The sequence below is a fragment of the Protopterus annectens genome, chromosome 12.part0, assembly GCF_019279795.1.
Source record: "Protopterus annectens isolate FY-2018-M chromosome 12.part0, PAN1.0, whole genome shotgun sequence".
NCBI classification, from domain to species: domain Eukaryota; kingdom Metazoa; phylum Chordata; order Ceratodontiformes; family Protopteridae; genus Protopterus; species Protopterus annectens.
In genome coordinates, this window is record NC_056746.1 from 368,548,225 (window position 1) to 368,571,470 (window position 23,246).

At 36.7% G+C, this 23,246-nt stretch overlaps 1 protein-coding gene across 3 annotated transcripts in view; it reads right to left on the reverse strand.

Annotated features, from left to right (window-relative positions):
- The window catches only part of LOC122816582 (SEC14-like protein 5), a 1,360,693-nt gene that overhangs the window by 466,668 nt on the left and 870,779 nt on the right, over positions 1 to 23,246 (reverse strand). For all 3 annotated transcript variants that reach the window (XM_044089470.1, XM_044089469.1, XM_044089471.1), the window contains exon 7: positions 759 to 871. In XM_044089470.1, the coding sequence (XP_043945405.1) occupies positions 759 to 871 (113 nt within the window). The remainder of the gene's footprint in view (positions 1 to 758; positions 872 to 23,246) is intronic.

The window sequence follows — 23,246 nt, forward strand, 5'->3', positions numbered from 1 at the left end:
AACTCTAAATCATATCCTGTTTTAGAAATAGGGTCCATTACTGTCATGGTAACAGAAACTGAAAAGACTTGGAGAAATTAAAGAGAGAGGGAAAACTACAACCAAAACTCACTGCTCATGAAGTTAAGTCTGCATTCTGTTACACTGTGTATAATGTAAGCACATGTGATTTTATGGTTTTCCGAAACAATAAAGGAACCGTTTTCATATACATCACTCTGCTAATACTATAAACAATAAACACATTGTTTAAAGTAGAAGGGGTCTTACTCAAGTAAACCAAAACCTTTAAAGAACCCTGGGAAATCTCCAACAGCTGAAGATGTCACTTTACAACAACTAATGTTGTGATCTTGATCTTTTACTAAAGAACAAACCCTATTATGAATGTAAAATACCTGTTAATCTTCATATGAATAATGTGAAACACTTCAAATGTATATGTGGTGCAAAACAATTAGTATATTTAAGAAGCATTAAGGGTCAGACTATATCTCGCATGTTTAAACACCAATGGGAAGATACCACCCCTCATATCAGTAACATGCTCAGTCAGGGATATCTAACTACAGAATTTCTGTTATCCCTGAAAAAAAGAAAGAGACACACACACACACACACACACACACACACACACACACACACACACACACGATACCTATTTGCTATGTAGTACTATGTGCTGATTTATTAAACAAATACAAAAATGCAGTCTGAACACTTGGTTTTACAGATGGTGCATAACGTGTAGAACATACCTTGCCCTTGTGCGTTTCTTGCAGCCACTGCCTGAGCTGGATGAGGCAGCTTTCTTGCATTGGTGTTAGCTGACCCAAGTACCGCTCAATGTAATCTGCATCCAGTTTATCAGCTTATAAAAATAAAATAAAATAAGGCAGAGGAATTAATCATGCTTTACACTTGCATGACGGTTAACTGTATGTATAAATAGCAAAGATATTAAAATTCATCCACTATGCAGGATATTACAATGTTAAGAATAGCTTTCGGTATTTAATGTATGCAGATCTAAAGGGTCTCAGAAGTAAACACACAGAAGTGAGAACAAGTCTGGAATCGTAGGACCACAACATACTCTTCTAACTGTGACCCAAAGAAAACTTCTTGCCTTCACTGTACTTTACTGGTCTTTAACTCTTCATAAACCTGTTTTACAAAACGGATGTACCCAATGCCATTGTTTCAAAATACTAGGTCTTTAGTGTAAACAACACTATTTCCTTTGCCTGTGCTGAATATTTGTACATTTCGTACTACAACCTGCATGGAAGAAAGTACGGTCATGTAAGTCCACTTACAATAACAGTAGACATTCAATTAAATCACTGCTGCAATAGCCTTTAGCTATATGGACTAATATCCTGCCAAGGATATAACAGTCAGTCAGTCTTCCAAAGCCTTTGGTTCCTTCCACAAATGCTCCAGGGCTGCTCTTAGCTTGAGGAGAAAGCAGCAGCCCTGGTGCCAAATTACTTTGAGACTTTTGTGCCAACTGAAAAAGAGGGAGGCAACTGTCCTGACAGAAAAATTAGAGAGAGGGTACAAAGACATAAATAAAAGTTATGTACTCACCATAACTTTCCATCTGTGTTGTCAGTTTTCATTCTTCCTCAACGAATGGGTTCGGATCCAACCCTCAGATCCAACTCGGCCACTTTCTTTAGATTCTAGGATCTGACTCTCGACCTCCTCCCTTACCCACAATGCCCATGATCAGTGAATTAAGATCAAGTTTGCTGCTATTATACACTATCTCAGGAAAAATTCTTACTGAAAATACCTAAGACAGAACAGTGAACACTGAAAGATCAGCAGCTCAAACAGGAACAATGGCTCCTAAAAACAATTTAATAGCTCACTCCCAAACACATGGATAGGGGGAAGATGGGAGGAGAGTTGAGGAAGAATGAAAATGGACAACTCAGATGGAATGTTACGGTGAGCACATAACTTTTAAATCTGATGTCATTTTCATTCATTCCTCAATGAATGGGACAGAGTCCCCAGCTACAATTACATTGGGATGCCCTCATGGAAGGATATTTCGGAGCACTGCAGAACCGAATGATGCCCTGTTTCTGGAAATGACGTCTAATTTGTAATGAGAAACAAAGGTATGAGCATTAGAGCAAGTGGAAGCTGCACAAATGTCATCAATGGAAGATCTAGTCCAAAAACCAGCTGACATAGCCATTGACCTGGTTGAATGTGCCTCCGGTTGTTTTGGCAAGGTTAGGCCTTACTAGGAATAAACATGAGAAATACAATCTGTTATCCATTTTACTACAGTAATCTTTGAAAATGGTTTTCCCATCTTGGTATTAGAAAAGGAAACAAACAATTGCTCTGTTTTTCCTAAACTCCTTGGTTCTGTGTAGGTAAAAACAAAGTTGTCTATGTACATCTAGGAGATGAAGGGTATATTCTTCTTTATTCTCAAATTTTGGAAAGAAAACTGGTAGGTTAATGACTGATGTTTGATTCAGAGGCCACTTTTGGTAGAAAGAAAGGATTATTGCGCAGGGTAACCCTATCCTTGTGAAAAATTAGATACAGTGATTCTGAAGAGAGTGCTTCGAGTTCTGAAACTTGTCTAGCTGAAGTAGTTGCCACCAAAAAGACAGTTTTCCAAGATAAAAACCTAAGCTCTACTTTAGCTGAGGGCTCAAATGGAGGATGTACTAAAGCTTGTAATACCAACGGCAGTTCCCAAGGTGGAATTGGATCTCAAATTGGAGGTCGAAGCAAAAATGTACCTTTTAGGAAGGCCTTGCACACCTTATGAAGCTAAAGAAGAAGCCTTATCGCCAATCTGGTAGTTGGAGATGGTTGCTAATTGCACTTTAATGGAAGAGAAACTTGCCCCAGGTTGAAAAATAGAGGCAAGAAAATCTAAAATAGTTGGGAGTGGAGTAGTAAAAGGATCTAAGTCTCTTTGATGTACCCACAAAGAAAATCTTTTCCATTTACCCTTATAAATCTTTCTGTTTGAAGGTTTGTGGGACGCAGAAAGGATTTGATGAACTGGACAGGAAAGCCTGGAATGTCTAGCCATCAATGGGATTGGAGAAACTATGCAGTCAACTTGAGGCCTGCAATGTCTGGATGAATCATCCCTGACAGGTGTGACAACAGATCTGGACTGGGGTCCGGTGTCCATGGAGGACATACTAGATGAGACCATAGGAAGGGAAACCACACTTGCTGAGGCCAGAAAGGGGCAAGAGGATGACTTTGCTCTTCAGTCACCTGGCTTTCTGAAGAAACTTAGGTATTTGGGGTACAGGAGGGTAAGCATAAAGGAGAATGGAGGGCCAAACGTGGACTACAGCATCTCTCAGTGATTGTTCCTGGGGGGAAATTAGGGCAAAGAACCTGCTGTATTTGTTGTTGAGGGGAGAGGTAAATAGATCACAGCATGGTAGACCCCATTTGTGGAAGATCATCTTTGCCACTGACTGACTGAGAGATCACTTGTGAGGAGTCAGGATGATTCTACTGAGCTTGACCTCTAATATGTTGGATTTCCCAGGTATCTGCATCTCCACTTGAAAGAGGTTGGAGGAGATCGCCCATTGTCAAACTCTCACTGCTTCTCGGCATGGGGGGGTAAGATCTGGATCCCCCCTGTCTGTGGATGTACTGGACGACTGACATGTTGTCCATCTGAATAGCAATAGTTCCTAGTGGAAGAGAGCTCTGAAGTACATGCAATGCTAAAAGCACCACTCTCATCTGTAGAACATTTATTTGCAAATTGGTATCTTCTTGCGACAATGTGCCCTGAACTGTCCATCCCAAGTAATGTCACCTCTACCCTAACTGTGAAGCATCCGTGTTCAATGTGGCTTTCGGAGGAGGAAGTTCAAATGGACAGCACTGATACATCTCTTCAGAGTGCAATCACCACAAAAAACATTTTCTGCATACCTGAGATAATTTTATTGGATGTCATAGAGACTGTTGATGAAAAGACCATTGCACTGCTGGAGTCCACTGAAGATTTGTCATATAAAGATGAGCAGTGTGTAGTAAAGATACTTCGGCAGCCACTGACCATAGGGCTTTGAGTATTAATCTTGCTGGGGGTAAGGGATGAGACAGAACCTGACTGACATGCAATTTCAGTGTAAGAATTCTGTTTTGAGGAAGAAAAGCTAGGCAACTGAGTGTGTCTAGGCGAGTCCTTATAAACTCCAAGGCTTGAACTGGTTGAGGTTGGGACTTTACCAGATTTATTGTAATTCCCAGAGATTGAGATAAAAGTAGAATGTACTCTCTGGCTTTTTCCAGAAGATGCCTGGTCAGTGTAGTTAGCAGCCAGTCATCTAAATATGGAAACACTCTGAATCTGCACAGTCTTAGATGAGCTGCTATCATTGCCATGCATTCAGTGAACACCTTGGAGGCTGTGGTGAGACCAAAGGGCAGGGCTCTGAACTGATAATGACTGGGTCCCATCCAGAAGCATAGATATCTCCAGGAGCATCTGTTCATTTTTATATGATAGTCAGGTCTTGAAGATCTAGAGAGTACATCCAGTCATACTTCTGAAAGAGAGGCAGAATGGACTAACTGTGACCTTCTGGAACTTAGAATTCTTTACAAACTGGTTTAAATAATTGAGATTCAAAATGATTCTCAGTTCCCATTTTACTGGCGCTAAAAATAACCTTGAGTAAATTCTTTGGCACTAAAAAGAACCTTGAGTAAATTATGGATCCTTTTTGGTCTGGGTGGATGTCTTGGATGACTCTTTTGTCCAGCAGATTTTGAATTTCTAGACCTGCTTGTTCCCACTGATTGGAAGGAACATCAAGGAGACTTCTTCTCTTCTGTGGAGGAACTTGGGAAAAGGGAATGAAGTATCCTCTGGATATGATCCTTTGTACTCAAGAATCTTGTGTGATGGCTATCCAGGCTTTTGGGTGCAAGGATAAGTGGTCCCCCAACTACATCCAGAGAGGGACAGTCAGGTAACCTTTCAGTAGTGCTGAAAAGGCCGGTCTGAGAAAGAATGCTGAAAACCTTGATTCTACGGACCCCCTCTGCTACCAGGGCAGCATCTCCCATTATAGTTATTTCCCTGTCTGCCTTTGGAGAAAAATCACCAAGCAATTCCTGGAAAGGCCCTTGGCATTTTCTGAACCATGCTTTCTTACCACCATGTTGATTCCTGGAAAACGTTCTTTGCAAGGTAGAAAAGCGGATTCCCACAACAGACAGGGTCTTTCCATACTTCTCACTGCAGGACAGCATCTCTTTAACTGTTGGTCCAAACAGTGAAGATCCATCAAAGGCAGCTTTGATGAATAACACCTTAAAGGGCTATGTGAAATCAAACAAACGCATCCAGGAATGTCTCCTAATGGCTATGCCTGAACCAGCAGCCTGTGAGAAACCTTCAGCTGCATGTAAGATTAAATTCATCAATGCATTAGCAATGGATTGTAGGGTGGCCAGTCATGAGGAAAACAATTTCTGCTCCTCTGCAGACATGGATCCTGGGGGAGAAGAGAGTTTCTTTAGTAAGTCCCTCTGTAACCTCATGAAATGCACCAAATAATTCATCGACCATAAAGCAAAGGTCCCTAATACATACAGTCACTTCCCAAACCTGTACAACACCCTAGACTCCTTGTTAGCGGGGTGAACAGAGGAGCTCTGCTCAGCAACTTTTTCTTAGTAGCTGTTGCAATGACGATGGCATCTTCAGGAACACCCTTCATCCAATGTAACCCATCTGACGAGGCACTAAGAATCTTGTCTGGGCGTTTATGGATTGATAGTATGGAGTCTAGTTCCTTCCATGCTCTGCAGGAGACCATGTCCATCAGCTCATCCGCAGGTGGGGTAGCCCAAAATGTAGATGGTCCTTCCTCCTGGGAAGCGGGTTGGGTAGCCCAACCACCTTTTTGATAAAAGACTACTAAGATGTCTCCAAATGAGACATCCACTGGTGGAGATCTAGAGGACCCCTCAGATGGAGATCTAGGAGGCCCTTCCCCTTGATCAAAATCAGTGTATTCTGTGAAGGATTCCTGTGGGGAACCACGTGCCTTCTCTTGCATGATCTCTTACGAGGGACCTCCTCAGTGGGGTGCTCTGGGGTAGTGTCAGAAGAACGTAACCAAGAACCAAAAACTGAGTACTAAAACAAAAAAATAGCCGAAATGTTGTATGGAACCACTAGTGTAGTAGAAACTTGTACTGACGAAAAACACAATACGAAAAAATGCAGAACTTTAATAATCCATTTTAGCGCTTTCATCTCACATAGAGACTTCTTCAGAAATAAAATAAAAGCACCAATTAACTTCATTTATATACTAAACAATCGTGACATCATCATTAATTAATTAAATTTAAAAAGATATCACCAAAATTACGTTTAAAAACATCCTATGAATTATTAACCACTTAATATTGAAAATTTGTTATATAGCATTTATCATATACATTATACTTTCACTTTTAAGAAATATATTAATGAAAATTAGTAAAAAAATATATATGTAATATAATAATAAAGTTAAATACAAAAATGAACTTTAAAATTCTTGAATTAAAACCCATTGAATTTCTATCCATATTCTATAAAATCTATTGATAGACCTTAAATTGATACTATTAAAAAACACATTGTTAGTCCTATGTATTATTTCTATATATTGTTAGCTCTCTCTTGTAACATAGGAACAAGTGATACATAGTCATTTAAGCCTGGTGCAAACATAGCTGCCAGTCTAAATTGCCACTGGCTCTCCTTCTTTTTTAAAACATTTTTCCAATCTCCACCTCTAGGGTTAATTTGTACTATTTCCGGAATGCCAAACACGAATTTATCAATTCTTTCACAATTAACAGAATGCCTATATAATGCATTTGTAGTTTTATGATTTTTTACATCATTTAAGTGTTCGTATATTCTGTTTTTTAACATTCTTTCAGTTTTCCCTACGTAAAAATGCCCACTTGTCGTGCACCAAGCCAAATATACTACCCCTCTTGTATTACAATTGCCCTTTTTAAACCAAACTTTACTCCCAATGTTATTATTTAAAACTAATGTAGTTTCCTTAGTAATATATGGACAATATTTACACATACCACACTGCTTTGTACCCCTCTTGTCTTGACCCATATTGTCAAATTTATACTCCAATAACTGTTTGATATTGTAACCTACTCTATTAACAAATTTTGGCCTATTGCCTACTTTATCCAAAATTTCCTTTTTAGTTCTAAAAATATTCCAATTTCTTTTAAGAGCTTCTTGAACTAGATGGGTATTTGTATTGTACTGCAACATACAAGCTTTAGTAAAATTTCCTGGTTTTGAACCATTTACACTGTTGCCTGATATCTCTTCCATATGGGTACCTAACAAAGGATGATACTTAATACCCCATTGTGTATATATTTCTTGAAGAATATTATCTAGAAGCTCCAATGGATAACCACTCTCCACACACATATCAGAAATAATTTTAAATTCTTTCTCTAGATCCTCTGTACAGGATGTCATCCTAGCAATCCTAATAGCCTGTCCTTTCACTATACTAATTTTTTGGCTAAATGGATGTTCACTTTGAAAATGTGGGTAGGCATTACAAAAAGTCTTCTTTCTATATACCAAGGATTTAAATCCCTCTTTTTCTTTGGAAATGGTAGTATCCAAAAATTAATTGAACTTTTGTGGTACTGGTACGCAAATTCCAAAAAATGAGTAGTTGAATTTAAATATTCTATATATTTAGGGACCTCTTCTTCCATACCAGTCCATAGTATAAAGATATCGTCCAAATAGTGTACGTATAGTTTAACACTAGCCCAATAGGGGCCGCCAATAACAAAGTTGTTCTCCCAACCCAGTAAAACTAGGTTTGCATAAACGGGTGAACATGCTGCTCCCATAGGGATACCATTGATTTGTTGGTAATATTCACCTTCAAACCAAAAGAAATTATTATCTAGTACCAAACTCATTAATTCACAAACTAGTTTAACCATATCATTATCCAAGTCCGAATATTGGAAACGTACTTCTTCAAAAAAAGTCAACCCTTCTAGTTTGGGGATACTTGTGAAAAGATCTTTTATATCCACTGTGAGAAAAAGAACATTGTCACTAAAGAATTCTTGTTTAATATTCTTCAAAAGTTCCCACGAATCCTTTAACAAGTGTGGTACTTTCTGAATGATGTGTTTTACACAATTGTCTATAAACACAGTTAATGGATGAATTTTGGATCCCCTAGCCGCTACTATTGGTCTAAATGGCGGTTTGCTAATATTTTTATGTGTCTTGGGGATACCAAAAAAACAGGGACTAATGAATCCTTTCTATATAAAAATTCATGAATATCTTTGCTTATTCTTCCATCTAATAAATATTCTTCCAGGTATGAATCAATCCTAGTGTATGCTATATTTATCTGATTTTTGGATATCCCCACATAGGTACTATTGTCGAATAATAAATTTAACATCTCATCGGAATAATCCAAACTATGAAACAAAACCACTCCTCCCCCCTTATCAGGAATCATAACTCTTACATTATTATCTTTTCTTAAATTATTTAATAATTTATTTTCTCCCCTTGTTAGGTTGCAGTTATTAACATTTTTGTTATACTTAAAGATGTTATATATATCCTCCATAACCAACCTTTCATATGTTTCTACAAGGGGATGTAAGGGGGGATTGTATATACTTTTTTTCTTTGGTAAAACATGACTGCATAAAGTATTATTCCTTTCTACCTCTTTATGTTCTAAACTTATTTCCAAATTGAGTTTTCTAGTATACAACTTTAAAGACACAATATTATCTACTATATCCCCTGAAGAAGAGGGAATATATTTCACACCCTTTGAAAACAATTTGAAATAATCTTCCGTAATTAATATATCTGTGTAATTGTATATTGTAAATCCATCCTTCTTGTGTACTATCCCACTGTTTTTATCTATAGAATTATATGAATTCACTATACTCAATTGTAATTCCTCCTGTGTGGATAATAATGTCTGTTGTATTCCCCTTTCTCCGTGTAATACTGTGCCAGTCTCTGTGAGCATCGAACCTCTGGAAAATCCTCACCTTCCTGTGTGTTGGAATAATGGAAGTCTTCTTCCCTGTCTTCCCTTTGTCCTTTATTACTTACCACCTCACTATACCTGGGTATTCTATGATCAAAATTCTGTCCTTCAAATGAACTAGCATATGATGGCAAAAACTTGTTCTTCCTATCCTGTACTTGTCCTGCCATGTTGTCACTTTTGTTAATATAAACTTGTTTGTTTAGATAACTCTTTTTATCCCTTTCTAATTTACGGTTCTTTTTTTGAAAAATATTATAACATCTTTTATCTACCTTGTCCAACATCCTATAATATAAAGCATTGTACTGGGGAAACAACAAATCATTCTTGACCTTCTTATCTAATTCCTGAACTTCTAGTAACATTCCCTCCTTCTGTTTTTCATAATAAAATAAAGTAATAAAGTAAAGACTCCCTGTTAGGGGGGATGGACAGAGGAGCTCTGCTCAGCAACTTTTTCTTAGTAGCTGTTGCAATGACGATGGCATCTTCAGGAACACCCTTCATCCAATGTAACCTATCTGACGAGACACTAAGAATCTTGTCTGGGTGTTTATGGATTGGTAGTACGGAGTCTAGTTCCTTCCATGCTCTGCAGGAGACCATGTCCATCAGCTCATCCGCAGGTGGGGTAGCCCAAAACGTAGATGGTCCTTCCTCCTGGGAAGGGAGATGGGAAGCCCAACCACCTTTTTGATAAAAGACTACTAAGATGTCTCCAAATGAGACATCCACTGGTGGAGATCTAGAGGACCCCTCAGATGGAGATCTAGGGGGCCCTTCCCCTTCATCAAAATCAGTGTCTTCTGTGAAGGATTCCTGTGGGGAACCACGTGCCTTCTCTTGCATGATCTCTTACGAGGGACCTCCTCAGTGGGGTGTTCTGGGGTAGTGTCAGAAGAAACAAGAACCCCCTAGTGGAAACTGCTTGGAAACATATCTGGGCCGGCTGTCCCTGAGGTGTAGGATGAGAGAATTGAAACAAAGGATCCAAAGGAGGTTGCAGACACAGAGCCAAAGAAGGAGCATTCGAAGTCTGTCTGGGTAAAGGCAATACCATCTCCACCTCCTCAAAATCCTAGGGCTCAGGAGATGCTGAGGGCAACCCATTGAAGTTGAAACTCTTGGATCAGATAGCTCCCATGGCCCCCAAACCCTTGGATCTGAAGAGGGAGTCAGAGCTGAACTATCCAGCTCGGAAACTCCGAGAGGAAGCGATGGCTCAAAAACTTCAGAGTCGAGGTCAGCCCCTCGGATCTGACGCCAATGCTTCACCTCCAATAGTCATCATACTCTAACAGGGTCAGAGCCAATCAGCTCAGGGAAGTCATCAGAGTCAAAGATGCTAGGATCTTCGGATCCGACAGTTCAACTCTCTGGGCTTTCAGATTTTGTAACTGCAGGTTGGATTGGAGAAGCAACATGTACAGGCTGAAAGGAAGATTTAAGGCTCTAGTGGGAGATAGAGCTGGCAGAATACCCATCTGGATCTGTGTTCTGAGGAACTTCCTTATCATCCTATCCACCTCCAACTCAAAAAGACTCCAGGAGGACCTAATAGAAGAAGAAGTGGATGGTTGCCTTGAAGACTTTTTCAGGGTCTCTCCAAGGAATGGAGACCTCAAAGTAGGAGATGCCAGCTCCAGTGTGGAGCTGAGGAGACTTAGTACCTACAGGTATCAGATCTGAAGCTTTCAGATCTGAGGTCGTGGATACCTCCGCAGGAGGCTGAGAGGAAGGTACTGACTGAGGTGACTTAGACAAATAGCATTTCCTATGCTCTTTAGCCTCTTTGGATTTTTGAGAGGGGGTATGAGTCCCTTATGAAGATGTACCAGTAGAAGGAGCCAAAGCTGGTAGTTCTTTAACAATTTATTTTTATTTATTTAATATTTATTAATTAACTTATTATTGACAATTAATTTATTCTTGTGATCACTTAATGCCCTGATATTAAAGGCTGCACAAATAGAGCAGGAGGTGTCCAGATGTGCCAGCCTCAAACAGTATACACACTCTCTGTGACATTCATATCTAAGTTCTCCTATGGAAGAAAATCTCTTTGAACTGATGTATATAAGACAACCCAGAAAAACAATCCTGTAAGAAGTTAAACAAGAGTTTTGTATTTTCTCCTGGAATCCCATCCATGTATGAGATTTCTTACCCAAGTGAGAGATTCCAGACACTTTCTAAAAGACTCTTCAAAGATAAAACAAGTCATTCTAAATAAGGAAAAATGTGAATAACCTGCAGTCTGCAGTAGGTGATTACTGAAGTTAGACACTTAGTGAATTCCCTTGGAGACTGAATAAACCAAAGGATGACAAAGAAAACTCATAGTGTGAGCCAGACAGAGAAAACATTAACAAATGTCTGAAATCTGGATCTATGGGAATATGATAATAAACATCTTTTAAATCCAAAGTCACCAGAAAACTCACATGGGGAATGAGAAGTAACAAGTTGTAAAGGGATAACATTTTGAACTTGAAAATTATCACAAACTGGTTTAGGAATAAAAGATCCAGAACTGGCCTCCACCAATATTCTTTCTTTCTTTGGCACCACACTCTTGAATAAAACTCTTCTCATAGCTAAGAAGGGGATACTGGATACTGCTTCTATCAACCCCTGAGGCAGGAGGTGCTGAATGTCAGGAGTGAAAAGAGGAGTTTAATCTGACAGATGAGGGGGAATTCTTGAGGGAGGGAGGGAAGGAGAGGCTCCCACTGTCATCTGTAACCTTGGTGAATTACTTTCAGAACCCCTCTGTCTGACACTATCTGTTGCCAAAGAGAGAAATGGAGGACATTCTGGAAGCATTAAAGGCATGCCAGTGTATGAAGGAGAGTCTTGTAGACGATCATTCAAACTTACTGGTCTGCCCTTTGTTCTGGGAGTCTTTCTTTCTTTGTGGAACCTTCCTGACATTGCTTTTTAAATGCTTGCTTATCAGCAACTTGCTGTGATTGTTTAATTTGGTTTTTGAAAAAGGTTGTAGAGGTAGCATTAAACTCCATGACAAACTTAGAGATGGAAAGCTGAAAAATCTAATGAATTCTTTGAACCAATTTACCTCTTCGTTACACTTTTGTAAGGACCTCTGCAGCAGATGGTCCAACCACTAACTCTATTTAAGGGAGAATTCATAATTTCAGCTTTAACATCCTCAGGAAGGTTTTTTTTTCAAAGCATTTTTATTTGAGAAATTTTAATATACAATAAAGTTAAATGAAATTAACTCATTTTTTTTTTTTTTTTAAAAAACAAATAAAATAAAATGAATTTTACATGAAGTAATAAGATAACAATAAGCAATATATAACTATATACAATATGTTCACCATAGATCAATACATTTAAAATAATTTATAAATATGTAAATGATATATACTATAATATAAAACTACTTTTGTAAAAAATCATATATTTTATTCCAACTGTGAAGAGAAGAAGTATTTTTAGAAATTCTATTCCCAATGGTTAGTTTTTCCAAACAAGGGACTTCATTAAGAAGATTTTTGAATTCTTGTAAAGATGAAGAGGAATTAGATTTCCAATTTCTAGTGATAATTTTTCTTGCTATGGCTAGCATAGACCAAATCAAAGGGTAATTAGATACCTTAATACAAGCTGGAACTGGAGTATTAACTAATATTAAGGATTTAGTTAAATTAAAGTTGTCTGTAAAATAGCTTGCATAAAATTCTTTATATCATCCCAAAATTTTTTCAATTCAATACAATCATAGAACATATGGGACCAATCAGCATTTACTTTAATATTACATCTCCAACAGTTTATATCATTTTTCCCAATTTTACTCAATGTAGGAGGAGTAATAAAGGATCTATTTAGATATTTCCAGGAAAATATTCTCCATTTTAACGAGGAAGTAGTCATACTAGATGATTTCAAAATACTGAATTTGTTTTTGTCTGTAGGAGAATAATTATTAATTGAAAATCAAAAGTTCCAGTAACTGTCAGAGTAGACATCTAAATCTGATTTGATAGCTTTATATATTTGTGAGAGTTTATTAGTGGAAGGAGAAATATTTTGAAGAGATAAAAATCAAGTAATGTATTAAGTTTGGTATAACTTTCTTAACTGAAGGGGTCATTAAGTCAATTCTATTTTGTATAGAATTCCTTCCTTCATGTAACTCCAACCAATAAAGGGACCCAAATTTGGATTCAACATCTAGTAAATTAACTGATTTCAAAACATTATTTGACATCAATTGATACTAAAAGAATAAGTTTTTCTGTTTAAAGATGCACATTTTATTAGAGTCAGAGGTAAAAAGAATACCTGATGAGCAGGCTATGGGAAAGAGAAGGAATAACCATTCTTTATAAACATTATATTTAAATATAAAATTTCTAAAATATTTTAACAAAAGAGTTAAATCATTACTTTTAAATTTTAGGGAACAAAAGGTGGAACGCTGATCTTTTAGGACCCAAATTGCTGGATTATTTATAAGCAACAGTTTTTGAGAGTTATTTTTTATAGTATCCAACATTAATATTTCAAACAATTTTTTCCATTTAGCTTGATAATTAGAATCAATTAAGAGATAAATCACTTTTACCATAGATGAAACTGAATAAAATTCTAAATTAGACAATGCTACACCTCCATTATCCCAGCTTTTCATATGATGAGATGAAGCAATTCTGGATTTATTTGGAAACCATAAAATTTAAAAAAAAAATTGCATTTCATTTTTTAATTATCCAGTACGGGGGAGGTATAGAGATGGATTGAATAATGTAAATAATTTTAGGGAGAAAAATCATTTTGATAATAGTGAGTCCATAGAGAAAGGTATTCTATTCCAATTCTTTGTTACATTTTCAATTATTGTAAGACAATTGTTATAGTTCATTTGTATGATATCCTTAATATTTGTAGCTATTGAGATGCCTAAATAAAGAATTTGATCGGATTGTGTTAGATATTTTTTATAATCATCATGTAAATTCAATTGTTTTGGGCCAATTAAGAGAATTTGTGTTTTATTATTATTAAAAGTTAGACCAGATTTCCTTTGAAAATGATTTATGTTATTAAAGAGGGCTCGAATAGATGTATTTTCATCAGCCATGGTGAGAAGAATGTCATCAGCAAACAATTGTATTTTATATAATGAAGTGGAATTTCAATTATAACTTGTTATATTGTTATCCCATCTTATTAGGTTTGCCCATGGTTCCATAATTAGTGTAAATAATAAAGGGGTCAACCGACATCCTTGTTTAGTGCCTTTCACTAATGGTATATTTTGTGATATACTTGTGCCAATTTTAATGTATGCTTGACTATCTATATATAACTGAGTAATGAGATTTATACATTTATTAGAAAAAAATGGTTGTTCTAATAGGATAAATAAATAATTCCAGTTAATATAATCAAACGCACTATTAATATCTAAACTAATCAATGTCAAATTTGTATTTAATTGTTTAACTGATTCAATCAAAATTAAAGTTCTTTTTATGTTATCATATGAATTCCTATTCACTATGAATCCTGTTTGATCATCATCAATCAGATTAGGTAAATTTTTTTTAATCTATCAGCATAAATCGACCTGAACATTTTGTAATCTACATTGAGTAAAGAAATGGGTCTATATGAGGAACATTTGGTTGGATCTTTGTTAGGTTTTAATATGGGGAAATAACAGTGTTAGTACCTATACCTGGAATCCAATGTATATTAAATCATGTATAGATTTTTTATTTAGTTCCAAAGTTATAGCACAAACCATTCCTTTATTGCCTTTATAGCTGTCTATTATTTTGGGTAATGATAGTGAGTTATTCCACAAGATGGCTACTCCTCTCTTCGTTTGAAGATGTTCAGAGCTTACTAAAACAGAGTAAGATTTATTATTTAGTTTAGAGAAATCCTCCGAGAGAAGGTGAGTCTCTTGTAACAATATTAGTTGAGATTTATAAAGTTTAATGTATCTAAATAAATTATCTCTCTTACCTGGATTATTTATGCCATTAATGTTAATGGGAATACTTTTTATAGCTGTCATTTAAGATTAAACAAAATAAATCAGAAAATTGACCATCAGGTGTTAATATTATATTCATTTCTAGTAATTTAGTATGAGATTTCCCAGTTGGAATAGAAATAATTATCTTCAGATCTCTTCGAAAAAACTTACTATGCAAATTAGTGGTGAACAACAAAAAAACTTTCAAACAAATAATACCATAACTGATTAGTAAAACAATATGTACAATCCATCCCCTTCTGGAGTTTAAAACTCCCAATCTAGGTGACATAGTATCACCTAAATTAACCCTTAGTCTAGTAGCAACATTAAACCAGCTACTGTCTAAAAAGTAAAGTTATCTTCAGGTAAAAATACCAAACTGTAGCAATACTACTATTAATATGTGAAATGTTGCTATCGCAGTAAGCAGGTGTAATAAACCATTTGTGAATTTATGGATCATAAACAACCCGGTTAGATTATCATATTCTATACATTTTCTGAGTACTTGCAACATATCAGCTTCTTGTAGTAATTGAACATTTTACATTAATTCATGTGAACACTTTATACTAACAGGCTAAAACAAGAAATTGATATGAAAAAGCATGGTATTCAGCAGTTTAAACATGTTGTTAGGAAAATTATAAAATCCCTGTTGCTCTCATTATTTATAGTCATTTGATGAATCTGAAAAACTTCTACCAAAAAAAAACAAGATCAAATATGTGAAACATCTAAAGGAAACAAATGGAGCAACATAACCGTAGTTCATATTCTAATGGTCAACCTCTGTACATTTATATATATTCATAAGCCATGCTGTAAATTAAATGTTGTATATAACATAAAGTCAAAATAATATTACTTTGATCATCTTGTGTCCAGAGTGGCAAGAAAGACCTATCACATTACACATCTCGTAAGTAATGGCATTGCTTCTGAAGTGAAAAAAGTTATAACCCCCCCTTTACTCATCTCTCATCATGCCAATAATAGAGTACAATGCTCACATAGATATGTACCTTACCAGACATCTGCAGCAAATGAGGAGATCTCTCATTATAAAAATTCAGGTACATGGCATACATGAACAAACTGAAATTACTGTCACAATATTCTTTGTAGTATAAACTTTTTTAGGGGCGACCTGTGCCGTACCTACAGAGCAATCTTTGATCCTGCCTTAATAAAAATGCTTCATATGTATAAGTCACAAGGGACAAAATTCACTCACTTCAGGGACCCCAACTCAGCCTGCGTCCTCAACAGAATTTCCCAGAGAGACATTTATGTCTCATTAATGTCGCTATTCCTCAGAGAAAAATTCTCTGAATTCAAGTCAAAAAGAACTTCTCAATGACTCTATATATGCATAACTTTAGATAATTGGATGAGGAACAGCAAATTTAACCTGGGAGTTTCACCTGTGTCCTATTAGATAGGAGCAGTCAATATTAATCTTTTTCTGCACGAAAACATAGTCTGTATCTCTATTATTTAATAAGAAATAAGAGTGAAACATGACCAGACTTATAAGGACCCCAGGGCTATTAGCTTAGTAACCTCCTTTGATCCTATGTAAATCTATGATTGGTCAGTAGAGGAGAAAAGAATCAACTATGTTCACTAAAAGCTGCTTTGGGTGTAATTTCTTTGCAATGTCAGAACTACCAAAAAGGTATCTAGAAGAGTTGTTTTTCCTTTTTCTTGTGGTATATTAAACTTATAATTTAGTTATGTGGTATTAGTGAACATCCATAAAGTTAGTTAGGAAACAGTTTGAACTGCACTTGCACAAGACTGTAGATTTCAGCTAAATAAGTGTGGTTAAAGAGAATGTAAGATCATTTAGAGTTTTCTTCTTCAATACATAACATCAGAGATAAAGCACCGAAGTAAGACCTGCTAACAGATGCATAAGTTCATAGGTTCATAGGTTTATACTAGGCTATCTGCCCTAAGGCACTTATAAGCCTAGCCCAAATTATTGTGGCTTACGCCACCCCTTATATGAAAAAATACTGTGCCCATTAGTTTGTTGTGCCTCTGTCCAGCAGTGACCCAGAGATGATTCCCGGGGTAAACCTACGATCTCCCATCCACAGGTCTAGATTTCTCTTGAACAGAGTCAGCGAGGTGCTCTGCCTCACATGGACCGGGATTTTATTCCACAGCATAGGGAGTCTCTGAGTGATAAATCTATCCCTCCAGCATGTCCTATTTATATCCGTGCTAAGGTTTAAGTCGCTTGCTCTAGTGGTTTTGGTGGATTTGGATTTTTGAGGTGGAGCATGTCCATTAATTCGGGTTGGACATGGCCTTGTATGTCAGGCACATGTCACCTCTGAGCAGACGGTATGCGACTGAATAGAGCTGGAGTTTCTTCAATCTGGCAGCATATGACAGATTTTGGAGTCCTTTATCCTTTTGGTGAGGAACTTTTGGGGTCTCTCCAATTGCTGCAGATGTCGGGTGAGATACATCCCGAATGGGGCATTGTACTCGATCATTGGTCTGATAAGTGAAGAGTACAGGGGAACAATGACCTCACTAGATCTGGATGTGAATCCTTCATGATCAGGTGGGCAATGTAGAAGGTCTTTCTAACCACTTTAGCAATGTGAGTGTCAAAGAAAGGCCACTGTCAACCTGGGTCCCCAGGTCCCTGATAACCTCTTCTGTGCTTAGTGGATTGCCACCTATATGGTAGCTTGGGGTTACCTTGTTTTTCCCGAAGGGTATGACTATACATTTTTGGCGTTTAACTTCAGGCCATGGCTCTGGCACCAGCTATCTGTTTCCGTGAGTCCCTTCTGAAGGATATCCGTGTCCGATGCACTTTCCACTATGGCCCATTTTGCAGTCATCTGCAAACTTTGTCAGCCAAAGTCCTCCCATGTTGGCCTGTACTTCTGAGAAGTAGATGCCAAACAATAGAGGCCAAGGACCGAGCCCTGTGGGACACCACTTGTGACCGGCTTGGAGTCTGACACAGCGCCAGCAACTCTAACCCTGTGGGTTCTGTCCTTAAGCCAGTTTGCAACCCATCTTGTGACATATGGGTTTACATTTAAGCTGGTAAGTTTTTCTACAATACCAGTGGGGTATTGTGTCGAAGCCTTTGCAAGGTCAAGGTAGGCTGTATGGACTGCCTTTCCCTCATCAATGGCCTTGGTGACTATTTCAAGAAGTCGACCAAGTTCAAAAGGCATGATCTTCCCTTGACAAAGCCAAACTGGGTCGGGTCCAATGTCTGCAAGTCCCTATATCTTTGTTTATGAGCTCCATTATGATCCTCTCCATAGCTTTGCAGACTAGACTTGTTAAGCTTATGGGGCGGTAATTACCAGGGTCCGTAGAGGCACCTTTGCGGAGTGGGACCACAGTTGCCGTACGCCACTCCTTGGGCACGTATCCTGTGGTAAGGCTGAGATTAAACAGCTGCCTTATGTGCGGGTTTAATTCCTCATTTAGCTCGTGTAGCACACAGCCGGGGACACCATCCGGTCCCATTGATGCTGTGTTTTTAGCTTTAGAGAGAGCAGCTTTCACCTGCGCATTTGAGATGTCCGGGAGGCTACACTCGGCTGGGATAGTTATCTCTCCTTTAGGTCATTTAACTCATTTAAAATTCTTTGACTTAAAACACAAAAATGCATGCCAAAATGATATAAGCAGTGTAATAAGAAAACTACCATTTAATTGTATTCAAATGTTTCTTACTATGTTATGAGAATTACTAAAGAGTTAAATGATTAGAAAGAGGAAACAAATTACAGCCTAAACAAACAATGATTGTACTTCAATTCCTGTCCCAGCAGTAAATGGAGGGGAACTAGGTTTGTTTGTTTGTGGAGTGACAACAAGTTAACTGTACACCAAAAAGTTAATTAGTGGAAAGTTAAAGGTCACACAAATTGTGAAAATGTGTTTTTGCTGTATACTTTTTATCTCCATGATTCCCAACCATCAGCCTTCCTTCTACTGGTCTTGAACCCATTTATTTCCCTATACTGGATATCCCCTGCACAGATATGACAGCTTACCAGCAGAGCTGTCATTCAAGGATCCATGGCATTATTATTGTGCAATCTACTAGCGACCAATCAATGATAGCATTTCTGATAAGACCCTATCCTTCTTTCCTGATGGCTGACACTAGCATCTCACAATTAGGGACATTCTACACCCTTCAAATGAAAATGGATTTTATTTCATATAACTTAAAAAGAGCTATGATCACCAGCTAGGGATAATATGAGCACATTCTTCATCCTGTCATTTCCAGTATCATGCAAGCCTTCACTTGTATGGTGGTAACCAACTAATTGACACCACCATTCTTCACATCCCCAGGATAAATGAGCCCATACCAGACAATTACTTCTACATCCCTTACCCGGGTCTTCTTGTATCTGAGCTGCTAATCGAGCTGAGGCCACCTAAGTCGTATTTTATGCATTTTACTGATATTGCAAACATACAAGATCCTAAATGTCAAAAACATGTTTTTGAAAACATCTAGTTATCATTTATTAAATTCGTAAAGATGATTCATGAATTATATTCACAACGTCTTTTTGTAAATGACATAAACAGAATATACCTAGTGGCAAAGAGAATGACAGGAACAGAAAGTATTCAAAAAATGAAGTATCTTGTTACTGTCTCGAATTAGGGAATCAGCTGTTTCACCCATCTCTTGACAGCATCTCAAAGTTCCAGGTCTACGTGAATAGACAGAGTCCAAGGTCAAATATTAAAGCTGGACATTTATTTATGTGAGCGAGCTTCTCATCATCTGGCAGAGTCGTTTGTAACACAACTGAACCTCTCGAGCTCAATCCAAATGATTATTTTTTTGTATGTGAAGCGGGAAACCAACGGTAACACTTTTCAAAGGATTTTCTCTCTCATCATTTTTATTTTCTTTAAAAAAACAAATACTACTTGAGAGCTTAACACCACGAGCAAGCCATTCAGATGAAAGTAGTCAAAGCACACAACTATGGCCAAAAGAACCAGCCACCACATTAGTCACCATCCCAGCTTTTCCCAACTACATTAAAACAATAAATACAAAGAAATCCTAACTAACATACTGCTGTCCTACCAGGCATAAACACAAGAAATCAATACCAACATACTCACGAAACACTACCTTTCATGCCACTTTATCTACCGAACCCAAAGAACACTTCACCATCTGCATACGGACAGGCAACCAACACATCAACCAGAAAAGCAACCAGCACCCAACTGACATACAGCGCTACAAACAAGTCCAAAAAAGTACATAACCATTCCCCGACCAACAACACCAAATCTCAAGCAAAAAAAGAAAAATAAAACACATACAGTCATTCTCCATGATGCCGCTTTACCCCCTTACAATGCATATCAAGCATCGGAGCACTACATGGCATCCACAAAGTAGTATGGCTTCAAACAAAGATAACACCCGCAGAGGCAACCCCTCTATAGGCATCAGACAGAATAATATGACCAAATCATCAGAACAAACGAAACACTAGATGTATACTATAGACTATTAGTACAAAACCAATAAGCCAAACGAAATACATTACATTACCACAACTATTTGTTATGAGCAAGATATCATTAAAAGGCAAAGAGAAAATAATAATAAAAAAAAACAACAACACATGTTACAATAAACAAAATTAAATAGCTCACCTGTAAATCCAGATTCATTTCCTCGATTTATAGGGTCATTGTAAGCAGAAAGTTAAGTATCCCAAAGCCAAAAGGTTTAAATGACCTTAAGTGTATAAGTCATTTCTTTAGCTTCTTTTTAGACTCAAATGCTCTCAGTGTTTCTTTTGAGACTAGTGGAAGCCCATTCCATATCTTCAATTCTTTCTATTATTTTATTGTTTTTAATAAATAAAATTGCAGTATCCAAGTCTTCAAAGGTTTTTTTTGACCATCTTGAAAAAAGATTTTTAGTTTTGCTGGATATAAAAGGCTAGCTTTAATATGACGTTTCTTAAGTTCTTTGAGTAAAGGTAAAAATAATTTTCTTTTAGAGATTACAGCTGGGGAATAATCATTATCAAATCTAATGATTTTGTCTTTTATTTTGATTGGTGATTTTGCCCAAGCTGTTTTTAATACCAGTTCTTTGTCATGTGAAGAGAGAAATTTCACAATTACAGATCTAGTAAAACTGGATTTGTTATTTTTAGACATTGCCAAGGATCTATGTGCCCTTTCGACACCATATGAGAGAGCCTCTGGTAGTTCCAAAATTTGAGGCAACCAAGAAGATAGAAATTTCACCATATCTGATCCTTCAATACCTTCAGGTAAGCCAAATATTCTTATATTACTTCTTCGAGATCTATTCTCAAGATCATCTACTTTTAATTGAAGAAAAGTATTTTGTTTCAATAGAAATTCAACATTATGCTCATTCTCTTTTGTTCTGGTATCAATGTCATTCATAGCAGTTTCTATACCTGATATCTGTTTCTTCTGTTGAATGAGGTCTTCATATATGATATCCATTTGCTGCATACATTTCTCCTTAAAATGATCTATTTTCATATCCATTTTGTCTAGTTTTGAAGAGAGTTCTTGTATGTTAGATATTAATGATTGAAGTTCTTTTTTAAATGAAGATTCTTGTTGAGAAGATTTGTTATGGCTCATGTTGTTTTGCTACTGAAGATTTCTAGTAGATTTTTTGACAAGAAAATTTAATACTTAAGCAAAATTTTTTTAAATTATCCTAATATATTAACCAAGAGCAACGCAATGAAGGGCATACAATCCAATATAAATCAAGATTTCCCCAACAGTAAAAGACACTTCCAAGAACGATGTCCAAGCGGTGTATGAGGCAAAAGATTTAATTTGAGTGCACAAACAGGACAGTGGTTAGCGCTTTCGCATAATGCTTCATCAGACCAGTTTAACTGCAAATACAACAGGATTTAAATACTAAACTTGGCGGGAAAACATTCAGAAATCCACTGTTCTTAAAGGAATAACCCTCTACATAAAAACTCATCAATACTATATAAATTGACATAAAATCAATATTAACCAAACATTTAAAAACTTTACAAATATAAAAATATGGGTGTATATACTAAGACCAACAGGTGCCTTCGGGATAGAATGCGTGAGCATATGTATCACATCAGGAAGGGTTCCCTTCACAATGCGTTGGCCAAACATACTGTAGAGAGTGGCATCGACCATATATTTAGATTCAGGATAGTTGAAAAATTACATGACTCATTTAGGAAGGGGGATATGTTTAATCTCACGGAATCTAAGGAAAGTGATTGGATCATTAAGCTCAGGTCCGATAAGCCCCCAGGATTGAATGGGAAAGTACCAGTTAAGCCTTATTTGAAAATGAGGAGGCTCAAGATATAGTTTATTTTTAAAACCTCTCAGATGAATCAATATTAATGTTGAATATTAAATGCTATATATGTATGTATGTTTTTAACATTTATTGTATATATATTTTTATTGCAATATATGAGTTTATATGTTAATTAGATGCATATACAGTAGAGCGTATATGATTTTATTGTAAGATATATACATATTTGAAGTATATTTGATGGTGCTTCACATGATTAATGGACTTATATTGGTCCATGCTCTGGGGTTATATATGTATGGTTTTGTTATACTTTGATAAGGTACCCTCCAGTGTTGACATGTGTATATACACCCATATTTTTATATTTGTAAAGTTTTTAAATGTTTGGTTAATATTGATTTTATGTCAATTTATATAGTATTGATGAGTTTTTATGTAGAGGGTTATTCCTTTAAGAACAGTGGATTTCTGAATGTTTTCCCGCCAAGTTTAGTATTTAAATCCTGTTGTATTTGCAGTTAAACTGGTCTGATGAAGCATTATGCGAAAGCGCTAACCACTGTCCTGTTTGTGCACTCAAATTAAATCTTTTGCCTCATACACCGCTTGGACATCGTTCTTGGAAGTGTCTTTTACTGTTGGGGAAATCTTGATTTATATTGGATTGTATGCCCTTCATTGCGTTGCTCTTGGTTGGTGTTTTCTACATTATTGTACTGTG